General features: G+C 50.5%; 1 protein-coding gene across 6 annotated transcripts in view; it reads left to right on the top strand.

The window, feature by feature from the left end:
• The first annotated feature begins 3,181 nt into the window (after positions 1–3,181).
• The window catches only part of CARMIL1 (capping protein regulator and myosin 1 linker 1), a 305,453-nt gene continuing 288,588 nt past the window's right edge, over positions 3,182–20,046 (top strand). For 2 of the 6 annotated variants that reach the window (XM_046004388.1, XM_046004387.1), the window contains exons 1-2: positions 3,183–3,646; positions 8,057–8,154. In XM_046004388.1, the coding sequence (XP_045860344.1) occupies positions 3,607–3,646; positions 8,057–8,154 (138 nt within the window). In that variant the 5' untranslated portion in view covers positions 3,183–3,606. Of the gene's footprint in view, positions 3,647–8,056; positions 8,155–20,046 lie in introns of all 6 variants that reach the window. The other 4 variants (XM_046004392.1, XM_046004389.1, XM_046004390.1 and 1 more) reach the window with 4 other exon arrangements.

Raw genomic sequence — 20,046 nt, 5'->3', positions numbered from 1 at the left:
AATAATTTTGTTACTCTGTATCTATTACATTTTGCAACTGTGTTCAGGTGCAGTAGGGATGCTCTGAAAAACCAGTTTCTTTCTAATAGATTTCAGTTTTCAGTACTAGTTGTAATGCCCAAAGGCGGCTATAGATAAATATTTACTTTGATGTAGCTACAGTTCATCTTACTTATAGTAACAATCAGTTTCATGTGTTTGTTTGTTTTTTAAGATTTTATTTATTTATTTGAGAGGGAGAGAATGAGGGGGAGAGAGAGGCACAAGAGGGGTAAGGTCAGAGGGAGAAGCAGACTCCCCGCCAAGCAGGGAGCCCGACGCGGGACTCCAGGATCATGACCTGAGCTGAAGGCAGTTGCTTAGCCAACTGAGCCACCCAGGAGGCCTCATGTGGTGGTTTTGAATCAAGACAGTATAAGGAGGGACACCTGGGTGGCTCAGTCAGTTAGGCATCTGCCTTTGGCTCAGATCATGATCCCAGGGTTCTGGGATCGAGTCCTGCATTGGTCTCCTTGCTCAGCAGGGAGCCTGCTTTTCCCTCTGCCTGCCACTCTCCCTGCTTGTGCTCTCTCTCTCTCTCTCGCTAATAAATAAAATCTTTAAAAGAAAAAATAGAAATCAGGAACTTGTGAATGTCTAAGGAAAAAAGGTACCGGGGGAAGGGTTAGCCCGGTGATGGGTATTAAGGAGGGCACAGATTGCATGGAGCACTGGGTATTATACGCAAACGGATGAACTGTATGGTGACCAACATAACATTAAAAAAAAAAAAACCTATTAAAAAACAAACAAAACACGGGCGCCTGGGTGGCTCAGTGGTTTAAGCCTCTGCCTTCAGCTCAGGTCATGGTCTCAGGGTCCTGGGATCGAGCCCCGCATCGGGCTCTCTGCTCAGTGGGGAGCCTGTTTCTCCCTCTCTCTCTGCCTGCCTCTCTGCCTGCTTGTGACCTCTCTGTCAAATAAAATGAAAACAAACAAACAAACAAACAAAACGGTATGACCTTAAAATCCTGGAAGTTAAAGGGCAGTTTCAGCAAGGAAGAGTTTGCAGCACGGGAGGGGTGAGTAGATTTCAGTCAATAAGCATGCATTTCAGAATTCGAAATGCATTCTCTAAGCTGGCACCATGACTGTGTTGGGCAGGAGGACATTTGCCGCTGTCTGGGTTATGCAGCTTTATAAACTGCTCCTTGGAATTCTCTGCTTGCTATTCTCAAACGTATTTGAGTTTTGCACCCAAGATGATCTCCAAAACCAACCAGTCCTTTTTAGGTATCAAGATGGGAGATTCATTTGAATCCATGCCTTCAGAGATGCGGGAGCCAATCAGGAAAAACATGGATTCTTTTATTGAAATCCCAGCTTCCTCTACACGATGCCAAGCAGCACAGATTACGGGGCTGCCATACAGCCTTTCCTTTATTCTTTGCATCACCCCGGGCCACGGGGGAAAAAATATCTTTTGTTCTTATTTTCACAAGTTACCACATGGTTTGGAACCTGCAGGGCTATGTCTGAAACTCCATTGGTGTGTGCCAGAAAAATCCCCTTTAACACACACAGTTGAATGGAACACAGTTTTGAGATGTTAATTCCCATTTATTGCATAAAAAAGATATTTAACGCACAAAGGAAATGTCTCACTTAGGGCAAGTTCCAATTTTTGAGACAAACATCAGGGAGCCTGAGGCCACATGCTTTAAAACCAACCCTTTAGCAAATGTTTACTGAACACCTATTTTGCACAAGGTTCTGTTGAGGACGTTTAAAAGTCTGAGATAAAGTCCTGTCCTCAAATTGCCCACAGCCTAGTTAGTTGGACGGACAACCCCAAACCCAGGAACCACTACAGCAAAACCAGACAAATACACAAGCAGTGAAAAAAGGCACAGTATGGTTTGGGCTTAAGAGTATTTCAAGCAATATACTCTGCTGGTTTTGAATACAGGGATCACAGTGCCCCGAGATCCCCTGAACATCTTCACACATTGGGCTAGATTGAAAACACAGGTAAAAATCAAATAGCATTCATTGGGTGGGGAAAGCAAATAGTCTCTCTGAGACTATTTTTTAGGAGTGGAGGTGGGAGAGGTTAGGAACGTAGCAAGGACCCCACTGCGACATGCCAGGCGGAGAGGCTGAAGATGACTCTTGCGGATCCAAGGTGGGCAGCAGTGATTCTAAGTAGGGGATTCCCCCTTCCTTTCCTCCCTCCCCCCTTTCTGTCCTTTAAAAACAGAACCTGATTCGACAGAGCCCTTCCCAGCGGCCAGCAGAGAAAGCAGCAACTGAGGCGCTCCCAAGTGTTCCAGGCCCCGAAGTTGTCTCTCGGGGTGGGGGGCTCTGGAAAAGTCGAGGGAGCGGGGCAAGGTAGGACCAGAGCTACCAGCGGCCCTACTCCGGCTTCTGGGAACACGGCTCAGCGAGCTCTCCGACTGCGCCCTGGGGTTAAAGGAGACGCCGCCGCGAGGGAAAGGCTTTTCCCAAAGCGCTCTCGCAATTTCCAAGGTCTCGAGATTGCCAACGCCGGCTGCGCGCCGAAAAAAGCGCCTTCTCCCCGTCTGGTTAGTGTTTCCAGGTCTCGTCTAGCTCCTGCTCACCAGAAATAGAAAATTAATCACGCTGATGAAAAGACAGCACGTCCCGGGGAGGGCTGAGAAGGCAAAGTGCGGAGAAGGGTCCCAGACGGAACGGGCTTCCGCGCGGACGGGCCTGCGGAATCTGCGGGCATCTGCAGTCTCCCGTCCTCGCGCTCCCTCGGGCCGCCGGGAGGTGGGGACGCGGCCCCGGGAAGCCGGGCGCACCCGGCTCGCCTCCGTCGCTGCCAGCAGATGGCTCCCGGGCTCGCGCTCCCGCGCTCCCTCACCCCCTCTCCAGACGCAGGGCCCGGGCGGCGGCGGAGGGAGGCTGCGAGGAGGGGCGCCCGCCTGCCCGCCGCCGCCGCAGCCCCCCTCTCCGGGTGCGCCCCGCGCGGGGGAGCGAGCGCCGGGCGCGGGAGGCCGGCCGGGGACCCGTGCGGAGGCCGGCTCTCGCGAGGTGAGGAGGAGCGCAGGAGGCGGCGGAGGAGGAGACGCAGGAGGAGCAAAGGGAGGAGGTGGAGGAGGAGGAGGAGGAGGAGGAGGAGGAGGAGGAGGGCCGGAGCTGCCCCCGCCCAACCTCAGCCCGGCAGGGGCGCGAGGAAACCCTCGCCCCGCCGCGCCGCGCCGCTCTCCCCGCCCTCTGCGCACGCCTTCCGCCTTCACCTAGGGCCGTAGGTGCGGCGCGGCGCGGGCGGCGGGAGGTGGCCGCGGCCGGAGCAGCGCCGCCGGGAGCCGGGAGCCCGAGCCGCCGCCGCCGGAATCCCCGGGTCTCCGCGCCGCCGCCGGGAACTGCGCCGAGGCGACATGTAGCAGCGGCCGCAGCCGACCCACCTCCTATTTGCAACTCTTTTTTTTTTTTTTTTTTGGAGGGGCGGGGGGCGCGGCAAAATTGTATCTCCGCCCTCGCTTTCTTGCCTCCTCCCGGGCGCAAGCCGCATCTGCCTCTAAAAACTGAGGGGCTCGGGGGCGGGCGGGGGGCCGTAAATCAGAGTTGGACCGGCACTGCCCCCGCGCCTGGAGGGCCACCATGACCGAGGAGAGCTCCGAGGTTCCCAGGGAGCTGACAGGTAAGAGTGGCGCGGCCGCGGGCTCGCCGTCTGCCCCGGCGCACCCCTCCCCGCCGCCCCCCTGCCCTCCTCCGCCTTCCCGCAGGTCCCGCGAAGTCGCGGCGCCCCTCAGGTCGCGGCCGTGCTGGGCGGGGCGCCGGGAACTTTGCTCGCGTCTCGCCGCCCGGAAAGCCCAGTTCGGGGAGGGCGGCCGTGGGGGGCAGCGGGGGCCCGGGAGTCCGGGGCTCCTCCGCAGCCGCGACGGGGGTGGGGGCGGTCGCAGTGGGTGGAAGAGCGGGGCTGGCTGCCTCGGACTTGGGAGCTCTGGCGGCGAGGAGCCCCCTTTGCAGAGACCAGCCCCCTGCCCCAAACTCGGGGAAGTCCGGGAAAGGCCGGCGCAGGGCCGGGGGGAGGGGGCGGCGAGCGCCCAGTGGGTCGTCTCCGGCACCTGCCGGCACTCCCCCCACCCCGGGCGAGGTGCTCCTCCCACACGCAGACTCGGGGGAGGGGGCGCTAGTCGCGAGTGCGGACTGAGCCGGGCGAGGCGTGGCTTCGCCCAGCCTGCCGGGAGCGAAAGGGTTACCGGAGTGACGCACGCTCTGGCCGGCAAACTGAGGGTTAATGGTATGAGTTATTTTAATCATAATTAACCTACCAATTCTCCCCATCCCGAGTTTCGGGGAACCTGTGGCAGTACCCTGTGCAAGGTGACCCGTTGTTTGAGCCCCTTGAGGTTTTTTTGCTTTTTGTTTGTTTTGGTGTGTGTGGGGGGGCGGGAAACAGGGGGCTGTTGGGCTGGATTTTATGTCTTGGAGTGTAACTTAATTGCGTGCTGGGTTAAAATGGCAGAGTTAAAATCAGGTGGGGAGGTTTTCTGAAAACCCAGCGTTTAAGCGTGTGTGTATGTATAGCACATTGTATTTTAACAAGGTGTGTGTGTCTGTGCGCGTTTTGAGCCCTAGGGACGTGTATTCCTTCCTCTCCCATCCTTGGCACACTGCGCAGAAAGGTGCTGTTTAATCCGGGCTGACAGCGAGAGGAAGTTCTGCCTGCCCATTCATCTGCTCTGGAGAAATTTGCCCCTCGCTTTCTGTGTGCTCTTCCATTAGTGACCTAACTCAGCAGGTGACACGATGTGAAGAAGCTGTTGCTAGGTTTCTATGAAAGCTTCAGCTTTTGTGAAGTTAAAAAAAAAAACAACAACAACGACAAAAAACAAACCACCACACACCACCACAACAACGCACCAAAAACCCAATCCTAACTTTTCACCCAAATTTAGGATATGAAGTTAGCGGTCCCTTCCCCCACTCTGGCCTCTTCTCTCTCCCAGACCCTGTGGAGTAGGCTCCTGAGATAAAGCATCAGCTGCCTTTGCTGGAGTGAGTGGCCCATCCGGTTCTGGGAGGCTGAGATCTTCCCAGCACCCTACCCGGAAGAGGAAACCAATGCCCAGAGTCTCTGCAGATCCCTGCGGAGGTCCTGAGAAGGTCTGCGGGGGAGGGCTAGCCTCCCTGGCCTGGGGATAAGGGTAGCCAAAGACAGGGGCAGATTTTTAACTTAGGTGACCTTGAGTTTGGTAATAAAAAGTTCAGGTAGTTACTCAGACTCAAGAGAGAGGGAAGGGCTGGGAATAAGATACCTGGTTTGTGTGAATGGTTCTCAAAATAAATCCTTTGGTATGTTTGAGAATTTGATTTCATCCTTCTCTAGGAATTTGTGTGTTTATTGAGTCTTGCACAGCTCATATCCTTGAACGAGGTAACACATGCTTTTGTGACATGCCGGTCTGATTTTTCTGGGCCTCTAAATGGTCTAATTAGTCTGGGACCAGGGACATTCTTGCACCTGCTCTTCTCTCATTTCAAGTGTTCAGAGTTACGCTTAGATCAGTTCAAAATGGCAACCGTGTGAAAACCTCAGGGTATTCCCTTAAGCTAATCACCGAAGACAGTAAGAAAAGGCAATTTGTATCTCTCTGATAATAAAAGAAATGCAGGCTTTTTATAAAAAAAGTTTAAATGCTAAGAAGAAGGAGAAGACTGTCTCTCAGCAGTTACCACTCAGAGATAGCTACTTTTAACCTTTTGGTGTATAACTTTTCTGTCCCTTTCCATGTGGGTATGTTCTTTTTTTTTCCTAAAAATTTATTTATTCTAGAGAAAGAGAAGGAACACAATGGGGAGAGGCCGAGGGAGAGGGGGAAAGAATCCCGAGCAGACTTCACACCCACTGTGGATCCTGACATGGGGCTGGTCCCGCCACCCGAGATCACAACCCCACCAGAGCCAAAACCCAGAGTAGGAGCATTCGGCTGACTGCACCATCCAGGCGCCCCTCTTAAGTCTGTTTCTGATGTGACTTTCCCACATGTCTTGAGGGGAGGGAGGAGTAGCCTTTATCTGTTTTGAGCTCTGATGGAGAACAACTAGCGCAGTGACCCCCCCATCCCCCCTTTCTCCCCAAACGTCCCACCTGGTTGCTGGTTCTGACACGCCCCTCCCTGCCCCCAAGCTGCACTTTCTCTTGTTTCCATTCTCTTCTCCCTGTGGGCGAAGCGCTTCCTTCCTCACTCTTCTCTACCTCGGCAGCTCTAAACTTTTGTGGTGGGTTTGATTACCCCTTCATAAACACATTTATGTACTTAACTACATACATACTTCATTTAGCATGGATAGTTTAAAACAGAAAGTGGAATACATTGCAAATAGAAGTAAAAATTCTGTTTTCTTCCCCGCAGCAGTGGATGGCATTGCACATTATACTTTGGGCTTTGGACTAGTGGTCTGTGTCCCACTCCTTTAAGATTCTGCTCAGGGGTCCCCTCCTCCCTGAAACCTTCGGGAATCTCCTTGTCCATGATCTCATGCTAGTGCGTGCAGATTTGCCTAGAGCCATTCGGGGGAGCTGCCTAGATTGTAAGCACCTGTGGGAGGCAGGGGCTGTCTGTGTCCCAGCGCCTGGTTGAACACTTGGCAAACAGGAGCTCTTCCTGGGTCCGTGTGCTTATTGAATATATGAATAAGCCAAGATAATTATAATATGGAATACAGAGCTTTGGGAGTATAGAGGAGGTTGCTATATATATATATATTTTTTTTTTTTTGAAGATTTTATTTATTTGACAGAGCAACAGTAGGAAAGAGGGGGAGCACATGCACGGGGAACGGCAGGCAGAGGGAGGAGGAGAGCATCCCAGGACCCTAGGATCACAACCCAAGCCAAAGGCAGACATTTAACCGACCACGCCACCCAGGCACCCGAGGTCACTATATTTTGTAGTAGAACATAACCAGGAGACTAGCGAAAGGGCATCCCAGGAAAGAGAACAGTACACACAGAGTCCTGGGGGTGTACAAGCTGGAGATGATAGGGATGATTGGATTGTTGAGTGTGTGCTGAGAAGTTAAGCTGAAAAAAATATGGAAGACCTCGAGTGGCCTGCTACAGGGTTGGGCTTTATCCAGAAATGACAGCAACTCAAAGAGCAAGAGCGGTGTGATCAGACCTGTGGTTTTCTGGAGGGTCCCTTGGGTGAGGGAGGGGACATCATGGGTCATCACAATGATAGGTGGGACATCATGAACTTGTCTTAGAGATTCTGAGTCCTTGAATGCCGGGTCCAGCCCAGGGGTTGGGAGCTGTTTAGGAGGTGGTTCTAGGAGAGTGGGTGACTGGCTTCCTGTCTGCTAGAAGACAAAATTTCCAGCTTCTTTAGTGGCCACAGGAGTGGGAGGAGAATGAGTCCGATTTGAGACCTGTTCCATGTGGAGCACTCAGTGCGGTCGCTCCTGCCACCGTCCAGCTTTTGAAGTCTCCCCTGCTACGCTCTTGATTCCTCCTTTCTCGTTGCCTTTGACCACTCTTTGGGGGTGTCGTGCTGTGATGCCTCCAGAAGACAGATGGCCAGGATCACCCTTCCCGGGCTAGATTGTTAGGTCTGGTTCTGGTTCTTTGCCATATTTCCCAACTGTGATGTCAGGCACCTAGAAATGGTGCTGTTTCTGGGCCGCTGTGATGGGCACAGAGGCGACGGGGGGGCCAGAGGTCACCAGCCGAGGGAGGTTATGACTTTTATCGTGCTTGCGGTCTGCACAGCACAACACTCCGTGGTACCGTCCGACGTGGCTCATGTTTTTTCTCGTGCGTGCGTCTGTTTGCCCAGCGGGATTACGTCATGCCTTGCGTGAAGTGGTATCGTGTCACAGGCTTTTATATTTGCCTCTGCATCTGACAGCACAAGACAATACACGTAGTAGGTGTTCACTGACTATGTGACTGATAACGGTCAGGCTTGTTAAAACAAGCTAAAAAAAAAAAAAAGCCACAATGATAAAAACAACCCAGAATACTCCCTCACGTGTTCTCCCCTCTCCAGTGCTTTTTTTCTTATGAATAAAGGAATATAATGAAACTCTTCCCTTCTTTCAGAAAGCATAAAGGATGTTATTGGCAGAAAGATAAAAATTGCAGTGACGAAGAAAGTAAAGTTGGAAGTCAAGGGAGACAAAGTTGAAAACAAAGTGTTGGTAAGTATTCTCGTTTCTTAAAATGTTTGGAAGTGCAAGTGTTTTTCCTCTTCATTGTTTTGATTGCTTCATTTCCATGCAACTCAAGTGCTGTGTTTCGTATTTTGCTGGAAAGTTCCAAGGGCCGTTTTGTCCTGGATTAACTGGAATGTCTGCCCATTGAAAGGTAACGGTAGGATATTTACATTTTTGAGACTGAAGTTATTTCTTAAAATTGTCCCCGTCATCCACACTGAGGTCCTCTCCTACAGCCCGTTTTCAGAATATTCAATTTTGATAGGAAATGGACGTTATAGTTATCTTTGCTGTGGCTGATTGTATGATTTCATTTGTGAGGACTTAGGGAGGAGGTTAAAGAATTCATCTCGTGTTGGTTTAACTGTGTAACTAAATGTTCTCAGATGTTACATCGGAGTCCGCCTCCAGGGGAAGAAGATACCTGTTGTTTCACGGGGACATTTGGTGTTTTAAAGGGAAATGCCTGGCAGTATCTGCTAGTGTTGACATTGGACTTGGGGTCCTCCCGGCATGTGGGGGAGCTGCTGGGGGCCCAGGAGTTGGACCACGTTGGGCACAGAGTTGAGGAGGCCATTTTAGTGACTGGACTGTAGCTTTAGAGAGGCGAAGAGCCCTTTGTAGTGTTTTATTGGCTTCTTGGTTGAGGTTGTGGCAAACCTAGATTTAGTCTTGGGGGAATACATGTTGTTTTTGTTTTCAAGTTTGAGAGAATATTCTGTTTATCTTTTTATCAGTGGAAATTTTCAAGCATGTGCAGAAGTAGAGATTAGCGTACAGAACCCCATGGATGTTCACATAGCTTCAGCAGGTTTCCGTGTTTCACCGATATTGTTGGTCTCCCCACAGTCCCCCTCTGCCCCCCGCCCTGGCGTATTTTAAAACAAATTCCAAGCACCTGTCATTGAAAGAGAATCTTTTGAGTATTCTGTTTGTTCCATTGAATTTGCCGCAGGATCGCAAGTGTCTTTCTGATAACATCTGTCTTGAGAATCTTTTAGAATATCTGGCTGCCTTCCCCTGTAGAGGGGAGGATTATGCTGTTGGTGGCCGTCTTTTTCTCTGTGGTCTGTGTGTCCAAGGCAGGATGGCAGAGGACTTGAAGTGGGGAAACTTGACGGAGGGGCTTTGGCCCGGCGACAGAGTGTGTTCATGTAGCCTGCCTTGTTAGGGTGACCAAGAGCAGAAGCAATGGGTGCCATCATTCTGATTTATTTTGCTTTACTAAAGAGTGAATTTCCTTAGCATCTATGTTACTTAATGTTGTAGGATAGTGGTATCTTGGGGAGGTGGCAGGGGAGAGAGAAGACATTTCGTTTCTGCTGTTTAAAGGCAGTCTTCACATGGATGGATCCACTTTTGTCCAACTCAGTTGTGGTTTCTGATCATTTTGGCATAAACTTGTTTTTGGCTGTTCCTTATATGCGTGCACAGGAATTATTAATTGAAATACTCAGAGTCTGACAATCTTTTTTTTTTTTTTTTGGTAAAGATTTTATTTATTTATTTGGCAGACAGAGCACAAGTAGGCAGAGAGGCAGGCAGTGAGAGAGAGGAGGAAACAGGATCCCTGCTGAGCAGAGAGCTCAATGCCGGGCTTGATCCCAGAACCCTGGGATCATGACCTGAGCGGAAGGCAGAGGCTTTAACCCACTGAGCCACCCAGGCGCCCCAGAGTCTGACAATCTTAATAGAAATATTCAGGTCGGAGCAAGGTGGTCAGTGACAAACTGATCTGGAGTTTCTGGATCGAGAGAAATTCAGTTACTGAAATGAAAACACTGGGGGGATCTCTTTGTAATGTTCACTTCTGACTTTCTTTGGCTGTCAGTCCACTAAATGGGTCATAAATGAATTGGCTTAGTACCTTCAGTATATCTTGTTGGAATTTTACTTCCTTTCCCACAGTGCCTGTTCTTACCGTCCTTCCTTCTCCTAAGGCTGGGAGTGTGTGTTTTTTTGTCACGTGGTTCCTTCTTTTTACAGTTGGAGACTTGATACGATTTGTAGCTTATCTTTTGTGGAGGGTTTATCTTCGTCTTCCTCTTTCTCATGGTCATAATAGCTAATAGTTATTGGACATTGACCGAGGGCTAGGCTCTCTGCTCAGCACTTAATTAGCATTACCTTGTCCAGTCCCACAGCTACTCTCTGTACGTCTCCGCTCAGATTGGGACAGGCCAGATACGCTGCTTCAGGTCATTTACTGGTTAATGACAGAGCTGGAATTTGAACCCAGATCTGCCTCACTCAGAGCATATCTCTTTCACCTTTATTTATTTTTTTTTAAAGATTTTATTTACTTATTTGAGAGAGAGAGAGCTCAAGAGTGGGGGGAGAGGGAGAGGGAGAAGCAGACTCCCCGCTGAGCAGAGAGCCTGACGCTGGGCTCCATCCCAGGACCCTGGGATCCTGACCTGAGCCAGAGGCAGGTGCTTAATGACTGAGCCGCCCAGGTGTCCCTGCTTCACCATTATTCTCAAAATAAAGAAAATGTCCTTTGGCTTGTTGTTCACTCTTTCATTCAATGATCAGGAAGGTTTGGGCCTTGGGAGGGTCAGGAATCCTCGTGTTTATTTGGTGGATTGATGGATTTATACACAATTTCCAGCCTGACCGAGCACGTCCTGGGCGCCAAGCTGCGTGCAGGTACGAGACTTCCCGTATCCAGAGCCCGCAGTCTCGCTGGGGAGGGAGACAAGTCGGGGGGCCGTGCTCTCAGCCGGGCTGTGACCAGGACAACTGGGGGCTGTCATCACAGCACGTCCCAGACTCAGACTCAGGCTGGTGCATCAGGAAGAGTTCCAGAAGGAAGGGAACCCTAAGCTGACACTGGGAAGCTGAGTGGGAGTTGCCAAAGAGAGAGAGTAGAGATGCGTCGTGGACCAAGGGAACAGAACAGCCTGGAAGCTGGGCCGGGTTTCCGTGTTGGAGAAGCAGAAGCCACTGCGGAAGCAGGACTGGAGCAGGTGCCGCGTGGAGAGACCAGGCACAGTGGGGATGCCTTTCCTTGCCATTGGGGTATCAGGTGCGACAGGGACTGGTTCAAGAGGTCTCACCTCCTGTTTCTAATAACCTTGACGTGAACTTTATCCTCTGGTGTCCAGGGAGGCAGCAGGGCTTAGAGGTGAGGGAGCTGGGCCCTGGAGTCACAGTGCAGCCCAGCCGCTTTGTAACACTGCGAAGCCTCCGTTCCTTTCTCTAATGGGACAGGTGTGCAACAGGAGCTGTTTGTTCCCGGCTGCCTTGAAGATTAACTAGGCTACGTTTTAACACGCTTGGTGCAGGGCCCAGCACAAGATAAACAGCCACCAAATGACAAGGCAAGAGGAACCCAGAGACCCTGCCCCGTTTCCTCAGGGGCACTGAAAACGCCGCTCCTGATGCCCGAGCGTCTCCTACCTTTATCGAGCGGCTGGGCTCAGTTCACCGTAAGGCCAAGGGGAATATTTATAGCTCCGTCTCCTTTTCAGCAGGATAGAGCGCAACTGACCAGATCCGAAATTCCGCAGGTAGGGCTCTGGTCCCATGGGATGGGGAATGCTAGGATATGCAGGGCGGGGCGGGGGGGGGGGGGCAGAGAGATCTGTGGTCACATACGTTTGGCAATCAGGGTGTTAGAGATAAATGAGTGTCTTTACCGCCTGGCTCTTCGGAGCCGTTACTGCATCTGTGGGCATAGGTGATTCCCAAGAATGAGCTGGAGCGTGCTTTCTCGATCTTATTTGGTCAGAGACCCTAATGACTATAGGTTAGGAAACCAGGGGGGAACAGACCTGAGTTGAGGCCTCTGGGGACAATGAAAGGGAAGATAGAAGAGGTTGGAACAGGCTGTCCATCCTTAGGATGGCTCTCCTAGGGTATGGTCCCCGGGCGCTGGACTTTTTATCTAAGCGGCAGGCAGGTTCACAGAAGATAATGTCGTCTGTTTCTGTAACACCTTCTCTCTTGTCCTTAGGGCATGTCACTGGGACGTGATGCTGTCTTTGACTCTTACTCCATTTTCTCATTCGCTCGTTGAATCTTTTAGCCAATTTTTGTAGTTTCTGGACTTTATTTTTATTTATTTATTGAAAGATTTTGTTTATTTATGTGAAAGAGAGTCAATGAGAGTGAGTACAAGCTGGGGGAGCGTCAGAGAGAGCTGGAGAAGCAGACTCCCCACTGGGCAGGGAGCCCGATGCGGGGCTGGATCCCAGGACCCCGGGACCCCGGGACCATGCCCTGAGCCGAAGGCAGATGCTTAACCGACTGAGCCACCCAGGTGGCCTGGTACCTGGACTTTTAAAGCTGTTTTAATTAGGGCATTTTTTTAAATTAAGCTTTTCAGTTTGGATCACTATATAGATTTACATGCGGTTGTAAAAAGTCACACAGAGAGATCCTTGGTACCCTTTATGCAGCTTCTCCTGTCTTGCAAAATCAGTGTGTGATACCACGTTCAGGATTCTGCCGTTGATGCCGTACGATGCCCAACATTGCCACCACCGCAAGGATTCCTCCTCCCGCCTCTCTGGGCCATACCCATGTACCCCCTTCTCGGACCCCTGGGTGTTCTTTGTTTTTAAAATTTTGTTCCTTCAAAAAATGTTATGTAAATGAATCACACAGTATATATATGCCTTTTGGGTTTTGTTTTTTTTTTTTCCCACCTAAGATAATTTCCTAGACATTCCTCCGGGATGTTGCATGTAGCCATCATGTGCCCCCGACCCCCACTGGGGATGGTTCCGTGGTCTGATGTCTACTCACTGTTGATGGTTTTCTGTTTGGGGGTTATTTGGGGTTGTTAGGAATAGAACCGAGATCGATACAAAGTTACAGACTTGGGTGTGAACAGGCATCTTCGTTTCTCCCTGGTGAATGGAGAGGAGTGCAGTTGCGGGTCTGTATTGGAATTGTCTGCTTAATTTTAGAAGAAGCTGCCATCTGTTTTCCTGAGTGACTCGGCCACGGGGTAGTCCCACCAGTGACACGTGAGTAATCCCATCTCCAAGTCTTTAAGAGCATTTGGTATGGCCCGGACATTCTCGTTTCTTTTTCTCTTTCTTTTTCTTTCTTTTCTTTTTCCTTCCCTTTTGAGGATAATGGTTGAAAGACAGCCTCTGTCAGGAGGAAACAGGGTCCCCGGTAACCTCCCACCCATGCTTCTGGTGTTGCTGGCCTGAGGGGAAGGAATGTGGCCTCCTCTCTCCTGGTGGTGGTTCTGAAGCATGTGGAAAGGTCATCCGTGGTCTCAGCTTCATTTTTTTTCTGTTCCGTTTTGGAATTCGGGTTCTATCGTCTTTGCCAGCCCCTGGTTCTTCCACACCCTTCGTCAAGTGGGCCAGCGGGAGGAAAGCAGGACTCTGCCTTTCTTCCTAGACTGACGAGGCGGGAGAAACGGCATCACCAGTCTCTTGGAAACAATTCATCCATTGTTCATTTATTTCCCTTTTTGCAGAGTTTCCCCAGAATCTCTTTAATGCATTTTTTTAAAATTTGACTATGGATTTGTAACTTTTGAGTCTCTTAATTAGGTTTGGTTAGAATTACTGTCAACTAATATTAAAAATGTTAAAAGGTATAAGGATGTTAGGTTTGGGGATGCGTATCCCTAAAATATTTTGGTGGCGGTGCTGTCTTCCATTAACTCAAAATACAAACTCTACATCCGCCTGTTTATTTTAAAAAGACATTCAGAGGGGGACTCTCTCTCACCTAAAAGTTTTGCGGGTATCTGGCCCACTTAGTTGTGAAGGATTTTAACCCACTGAGCCACGCAGGTGCCCCTCAGTTGTGAAGGATTTTAAATGTCAGATATTCTCGGATCTGGAAAGCATTGTACTTTGAGACAAGGCCACATTTATGTCACGTGGCCGGTCTGTCTAACATTTTCCTGATTTCCCGGCCCCTCATGCCTGACTTGGACCAGCGGTACGGCCCGTGGCCCTGTTGCTTCTCAGACAAATAGCCATCCCGGAATTGGTGTTTTGCGGCTCCATTCAGGCAACACCCGCCTTGGCCAGTGGTGTCCAGACTTTTTTTTTTTTGTTTTGTTTTTTACCAGTATTACCTTTATAAAGCACATTAATTTTCCAGGGATCCCATAAAGTAGACCTATTTTAGGACTCTGTTTTGCACATTTATAGTTGAATCCGAAATAATATAAACCCGATCAGCGACTGCAGTGAGGCTGTTTTGATGAGTGTGAATTAGAACTACAAGGGGAGACTGGACTTTTTTTTGGCTGCGCAGTATAGAGAGACTCCCTGTTCACCAGTGAAGTGGTACAAATATCACAGCTTTTAAAATAGCTGCTTCTGCAGTCTCGGGGTGTTCTCCAAGTCGAGATGGCAGGAACAGCTTTCTTCTGAGTCCTGTACGAATGTACTTTGTGCTGACTACACAGCTTACCTCTAATATGTGAAACCGGGTGCAACATGTCGGCCCGTGCATGTGTTTCCAGTAATTACGGTAGATGGGGAGGATGAAGTTCATGTCCGATGTCTGGGCGCGGTGGGGGCCTCTGCAGAACATTGGGAAGATCATTGTCCAGGTCTTTGGCTCACTTGCCTTTGTGGGAGGCTCTTGTGTGCCCATCGTTGGGTAATTAGAACAGTTCCCTTTGTGGTACCATTAGGAGTCTCAACTTTTAAGGATCACTTACAATTCAGTGCTGAGGTAATTTTCAGAGCACCTGGGTGAAGTTACCCGACTCGAGAAAAGTGAGCTTCGGAAAACAGCAACAACATTGACACGATCGTCAGGAGGGAGGTAGCAGAGAGCACCCGTTGTTGCCAAGGGGCCTGGCAAAAGTCCTGGGAAATTCAAAATAAGTCCACATTGAAGTGTTCCAGACTTTATCCGACCCAGGGCTGGAGCCGGCACCCACTGATCTCTGGGTAGGACGCTGGAGGCCGGCGCTGGCTCCGGGCGTCTGTTTCCAGAAGGCAGCTCCGGCCGTCGTGCACCTGTTACCCGAGACGCATTTGCGTCCTACTCTGTCATCCGCAGCTGCCCCCGTTTCTGCTGTAGTTAGGACAGGAGAGTCCGATGACCTTGGGCACAAGCCCTCCGCCATTTATCAGCCTTGGTGTAACTTTTCATTGTTCTTAACAAGATACTCTTTCCAGCCTCTGGGATTTGGCCACCCTGGGAGGAGAGCGTTCCCGCCCGCCCTGGAGAGGCGGGGGAGGCAGGGCTGTGAGTGAGCGGTGTGAAAGGGGCACGGTGGACACGTGGAAACGGACCAGCCGGGACGTCTACAGAGAGCAGGGAATGGATAGGGAGAACTCTTTTCTCAGAGTTAGAGAACAAAGACTTTAGTGAAGGGTTGCCGTCAACTGTTGCATTTCATTGGAAACACTGTTAATATCTATTGTTAAAGTTGATTGAAAAATGCAACTTTATCAAGTCCCTTGAAGGTTACAGGGTTCTGCCTCTCCACCTCGGTCACCCTCCCCTTTCTCAAGTGTGTGTTCTCTTTTGAAAGAATTTGGTTTGGTGTATGTAGGGCGTGTTGTCTAAAGCTTGGTAAATGTGCCCTATTTCTCTCTCTCTCTCTCTAAATAGATCACTTCCCCCAACTCTTTGAGAAGAGAGTTAAAGGTGTGGAAAGAAGGATGCTTGGGGTGGGATGTGTGTGTATGGAACTAAAACAGTCTGTTCGCATTCACCCACTGGGTCTTTCCCTTATACGTGTGTTTTGAGAGAGAGATTTTCTGTTTTGAAGACATTGTGCCTTGGTGAGCGCTGGCCTGCAGTGTCTCCGTCTCTTTGGCTGTGGTGGGCGCTCCTGGGTCCCCCTAGAGGTGAAGCAGGGGCGCACACGTGTCCTGAGCTGCGCTTAGAGCATTTCCAGCCTGTGACAAGAAGTGGAGATGAGTGTGCTTAGTCCCCGCTAAGGAGGCACATGTATCGGTTTCTGCTGGGCCTTGGGGGTCTCAGAAGCCATTTATGGGTGTCTTCTGGGGTCAGTGCCCGTGTCTTCTGTGTGCCCCCTGGCGTGGAGGGGCTGGACCTCAGCTGACTCCAGCGAAGTTGGTTCAGATCCTGCCATCCTCCTCGATTGTCACCCAGATGGTCTTGGGATTGGAGGGCTCTCGGTGGGCATCTAACCATGCACCCTAGCCTACAAGAAGTTTCTTGAGTAATGTCCCCGGGTGTCCACGTTTTGCTTAACTATTTCCAGGGAGGGGAAAAACAAGAGTCTCAGAAAGCCTTTGGCAGTCTGGGCTGGCATCTGCTTCTCAGGGACTTGTCCGCATTCATTCTAGCTTAGTCTTCTGGAATGTCACAGAACTCGTGCCTTTCCACCAGTGCCAGTCAGGCATTTGAAGACGGTCGTCATGTTTTCCCCTGGTCTCTCAGTCCTCCGGCTGAATGCACGTCCTTCCCGCAGCCTTACTGAGGCTTCACTGACGAGGATGTTGCTTTCAGAGTTTGTGCCGTTCTCATCCCCTTGCTTTCCGGTCAGCCTCCTTTGTCAATGAGCCTTTTACGTTGTAGATGTTTGGGGTCACAAGTATTTGGTAAACACCATGGAACTGAATTAAACAGAATTTCTCAGAGACTTCAGTGGGCTCCCGTGCATTGGCGTCTCTTGAAGGGGGATGGGATCGTGTCATCACAGAATTGTCCCTCTAGACCCTGTAGGAAACATCAATGTATTGAGGTCTGCCAAGTGCAGAATATCGGCTACATATTGCTCGGGCACGGAAAACATTTCCTTGTTGTTGTTGTTTTTTAATTTTGGAAGTATCTGTGCTATTCGCATTACTAAAAATTTATACAGGAAAGCAGAACTGAAATATCACCTAGGTGATCAATTCAGAAGCCACCATTGGAAGAAATACCAGTATTTTTAGTATATTTTTCTACACACATGTACGTATAAATGTATAACTTTTTTTGTTTGTTTGTTTATTTACAGCATAACAGTGTTCATTGTTTTGGCATCACACCCAGTGCTCCATGCAGTACGTGCCCTCCCTATTACCCACCACCTGGTTCCTCAACCTCCCACACCCCCGCCCCTTCAAAACCCTCTGGTTGTTTTTCAGAGTCCATAGTCTCTCATGGTTCATCTCCCCTTCCAGTTTCCCTCAACTACCTTCTCCTCTCCATCTCCCCAGGTCCTCCATGTTCTTTGTTATGCTCCACAAATAAGTGAGACCATATGATACTTGACTCTCTCTGCTTGACTTAATGTATAACATTTTTAAGGTAGAATTATGAATACTGTTCGGTACTCTAAAAATGTGGTATTCAAGGTCAGAGCTTTCTGTGACGACAATGTGTATGCATCGTGTATGTGTTGATATTGTACATAAGGTATATATTGACTGATACGCACCTGTGTTTTGGACTCCCCCGTGGCACTTCATTAATCGCTGTCATTTAGCACTTCCTGCGAGATATTTAGGTGGCTTCGGATATTTCGCCCTATAAAGGAGTACCTCTGCCTGTTTATCTCTCTTGGATGAATTCCTGGAAGCGGAGTTGCCGCCTGAAGGGCTTTCTAAAGGATACATTTTTCACCTGATTGTTATTCAGGAAGTCTCAATGGAGAATAATTACCCGACCCCATCAGTTTTATTGTCTTAAAAAAAAAATCTGTTTCGCGGACTGGTTCATTCTCTCTGCTAAGTTCTTGTATGTCTTTGGCCGGCACTCCTGAGACAAACTTTTTTGGCAGTCTGAGGTCCTTTCTGGTGTCCTTTCATGTGCGCTTTCCCCCGTGGCGTATCTGCCGGCTTAGAGTCCCGTGGTTCTTGTGTCTTCTGGTCTGCAAACGGACTGCCAGAGTCACAGCCTGTTTTTCTCCCTCTTTTTTTTAAGCTTTTCAAAAAAATTTATTAAATTTCAAAAATTTAAATTTTTTTTTATTTTTTTAAATCTGTTACGTTAGCTTCAGGTGTACAACGTGGCTTGCTGCGACAATTCTGTGTGCCCCGCTCTGCTCCCTGTGCTAAGTGTGCTTGTCAGTGAGGGTCCCAGCTGTGGACTGTCGCCGTCCCGGGATCCGTGTTGTCTTTCCTCGAGGGCGAGACTGTATCGTAGGTTTCGATCTCTGGTCTTTGCTCCTCTCGTGGGGCTTTCTTCCCCTGGGTCCTCGAACGCTCGTCATCAGTGGTCGTTGAGCACATTTGCAGGTGAGACGGCCCAGGCCACTTTCACGAGACCAGGCATCCTTGAGGACAGTCGTGAGCGATGAGCGCAGACAGCTAGTCTGGTGTCTTACAGGAGAGTGTAGTATCCTCGTGGAAGGAGACTTTACCTTGCCTTCTAGACAGTTGGAAGACAGTTGACCTCTGCTGCTTGTAGCTAACACTCTATCTCTTCAGTCGCGTGGCCTGTCTCTGTCCCTAGCCCTTCTGTTCCCACGTACTGTCCCCACTTCTTCACCCTCTCCTGACTCTCCCACTCTGGGGTTGGGTGGGGGGGGCACATCCAGGCAAGGACCTGAGAGCACTCCTCCAGGAGCAACTTCTCAGAGAGCCCCTTCTTCCTCGCAGAGTGCCCCCCCCCCCCCCCATGGTTCAGCCAGTGTCTCTCTCCTTCCAGAGCTGTTGGTGTGGCCCGCTTCGCTTGTGGTTCTGCGAGGTTCCTCAGAGACCCCTGATTATTCTTCAGAGAGCGAGCCCATGAGACTCTTCCTTCTTCAGGGCTACGTTCTTAGTCCCTTTGTGGAACAGACCAGGGAAGGTGAGCCCTCGATGGGGGGCAGTCACTGTGAGGTGACTTACTGCAAAGGACCTCTTGGTGCTGAGAGATGCCCGAACTCCCTGTCCCACAAGGGCCTAGCGGTAGCCTCCAAAATGTGGGGTGCAGTGGGGCTAGTGGGAGTCCGGGCTGCTTGGTGAGTTCCCAGTGGGCATTTTTGGTTTCTTGATCCCATCTGTCCTATGTTGGTTGTCACTAGCAACCCAAGAAAGATGTCCTTCCCTCATAGGAAGAGGAAGGAGCCCGGCCTGGAGAGAATTTTCCCCCTTCCCCCCACCGCCTGTGCTGGCTTGCCCCCTCCATCGGCGATGGCTCTGTTCAGCACCTGGACCGCCAGCAAGGGGGCGGGGGGTCTTTTCTTTGCCCGCATCCTCAGGGTAGCAGAAGGGTTGCAGTCGGGGGAGACTTTCTGTGCAGCGTTGCTCATTGCCTCCCCGGCTGATGGTCATCAAAACTCGCCTGACTTGGCAAGACTTGGCTGCTGGTGTAGACTTGTCCGCTGAGGTCCCCTGGGTGTGCTCCTTCTCGGGGCTCCTGGCCCCCAAAATTCATCATCAGAATGAACTATGAGCTCCTGAGACCCTTTTCCTTGTCAACATTGGCCTCTCTAGAAGAGACTTCCCAAGTCTCCGTAGCCCCGGCCCTCTCTCTGGGTACGCTTCCCCGATGGGCGGTCTTCAGTTCCCCTTGTTTTTCCGACAGGGCCTGGATGGCAGAGGTTGGCTGGCCCTCCCTGTCCGGCGTGGCTTGTTGCCAGACCAGTCAGAGCAGAGCAGAGCCCATCAGCACCTTGTCACGTGGCGTTTGTCAAGCATTGTTCTTGCCGTCGAGGTTTAACAAAAGTGACGTCTGTCTTCATATCTGACGTCTGCAGGTTATCCGCGGTGCTGAATGAGTGTGTGGTGTCCGCGGGCTGTGTGTGCGAGAAGCCTTCACTCTTGGTTCCTCTCTGTCTGGCTCGGCGTTCCCTGGGAGGAGCCAGCTTCTCTCTCCATCAGAGCAGGGCTCCACTTTTAAGGTTCTGGAGAGGGGATGCCTGGGGGACTCAGTCATTAAAACATCGCCTTTGGCTCAGGTCATGATCCCGGGGTCCTGGATCAGGCTCCCTGCTTGGCCTCCTCCACTACCCCTGCTTGTGTTCCGTCTCTCGCTGTCTCTCTCTCTCTTTCT

Source organism: Meles meles, chromosome 5 (genome assembly GCF_922984935.1).
Source record: "Meles meles chromosome 5, mMelMel3.1 paternal haplotype, whole genome shotgun sequence".
Lineage (NCBI taxonomy): Eukaryota > Metazoa > Chordata > Mammalia > Carnivora > Mustelidae > Meles > Meles meles.
Note: the sequence above shows the minus strand (reverse complement) of the source record. Positions and strands in the feature narration are given on the sequence as shown.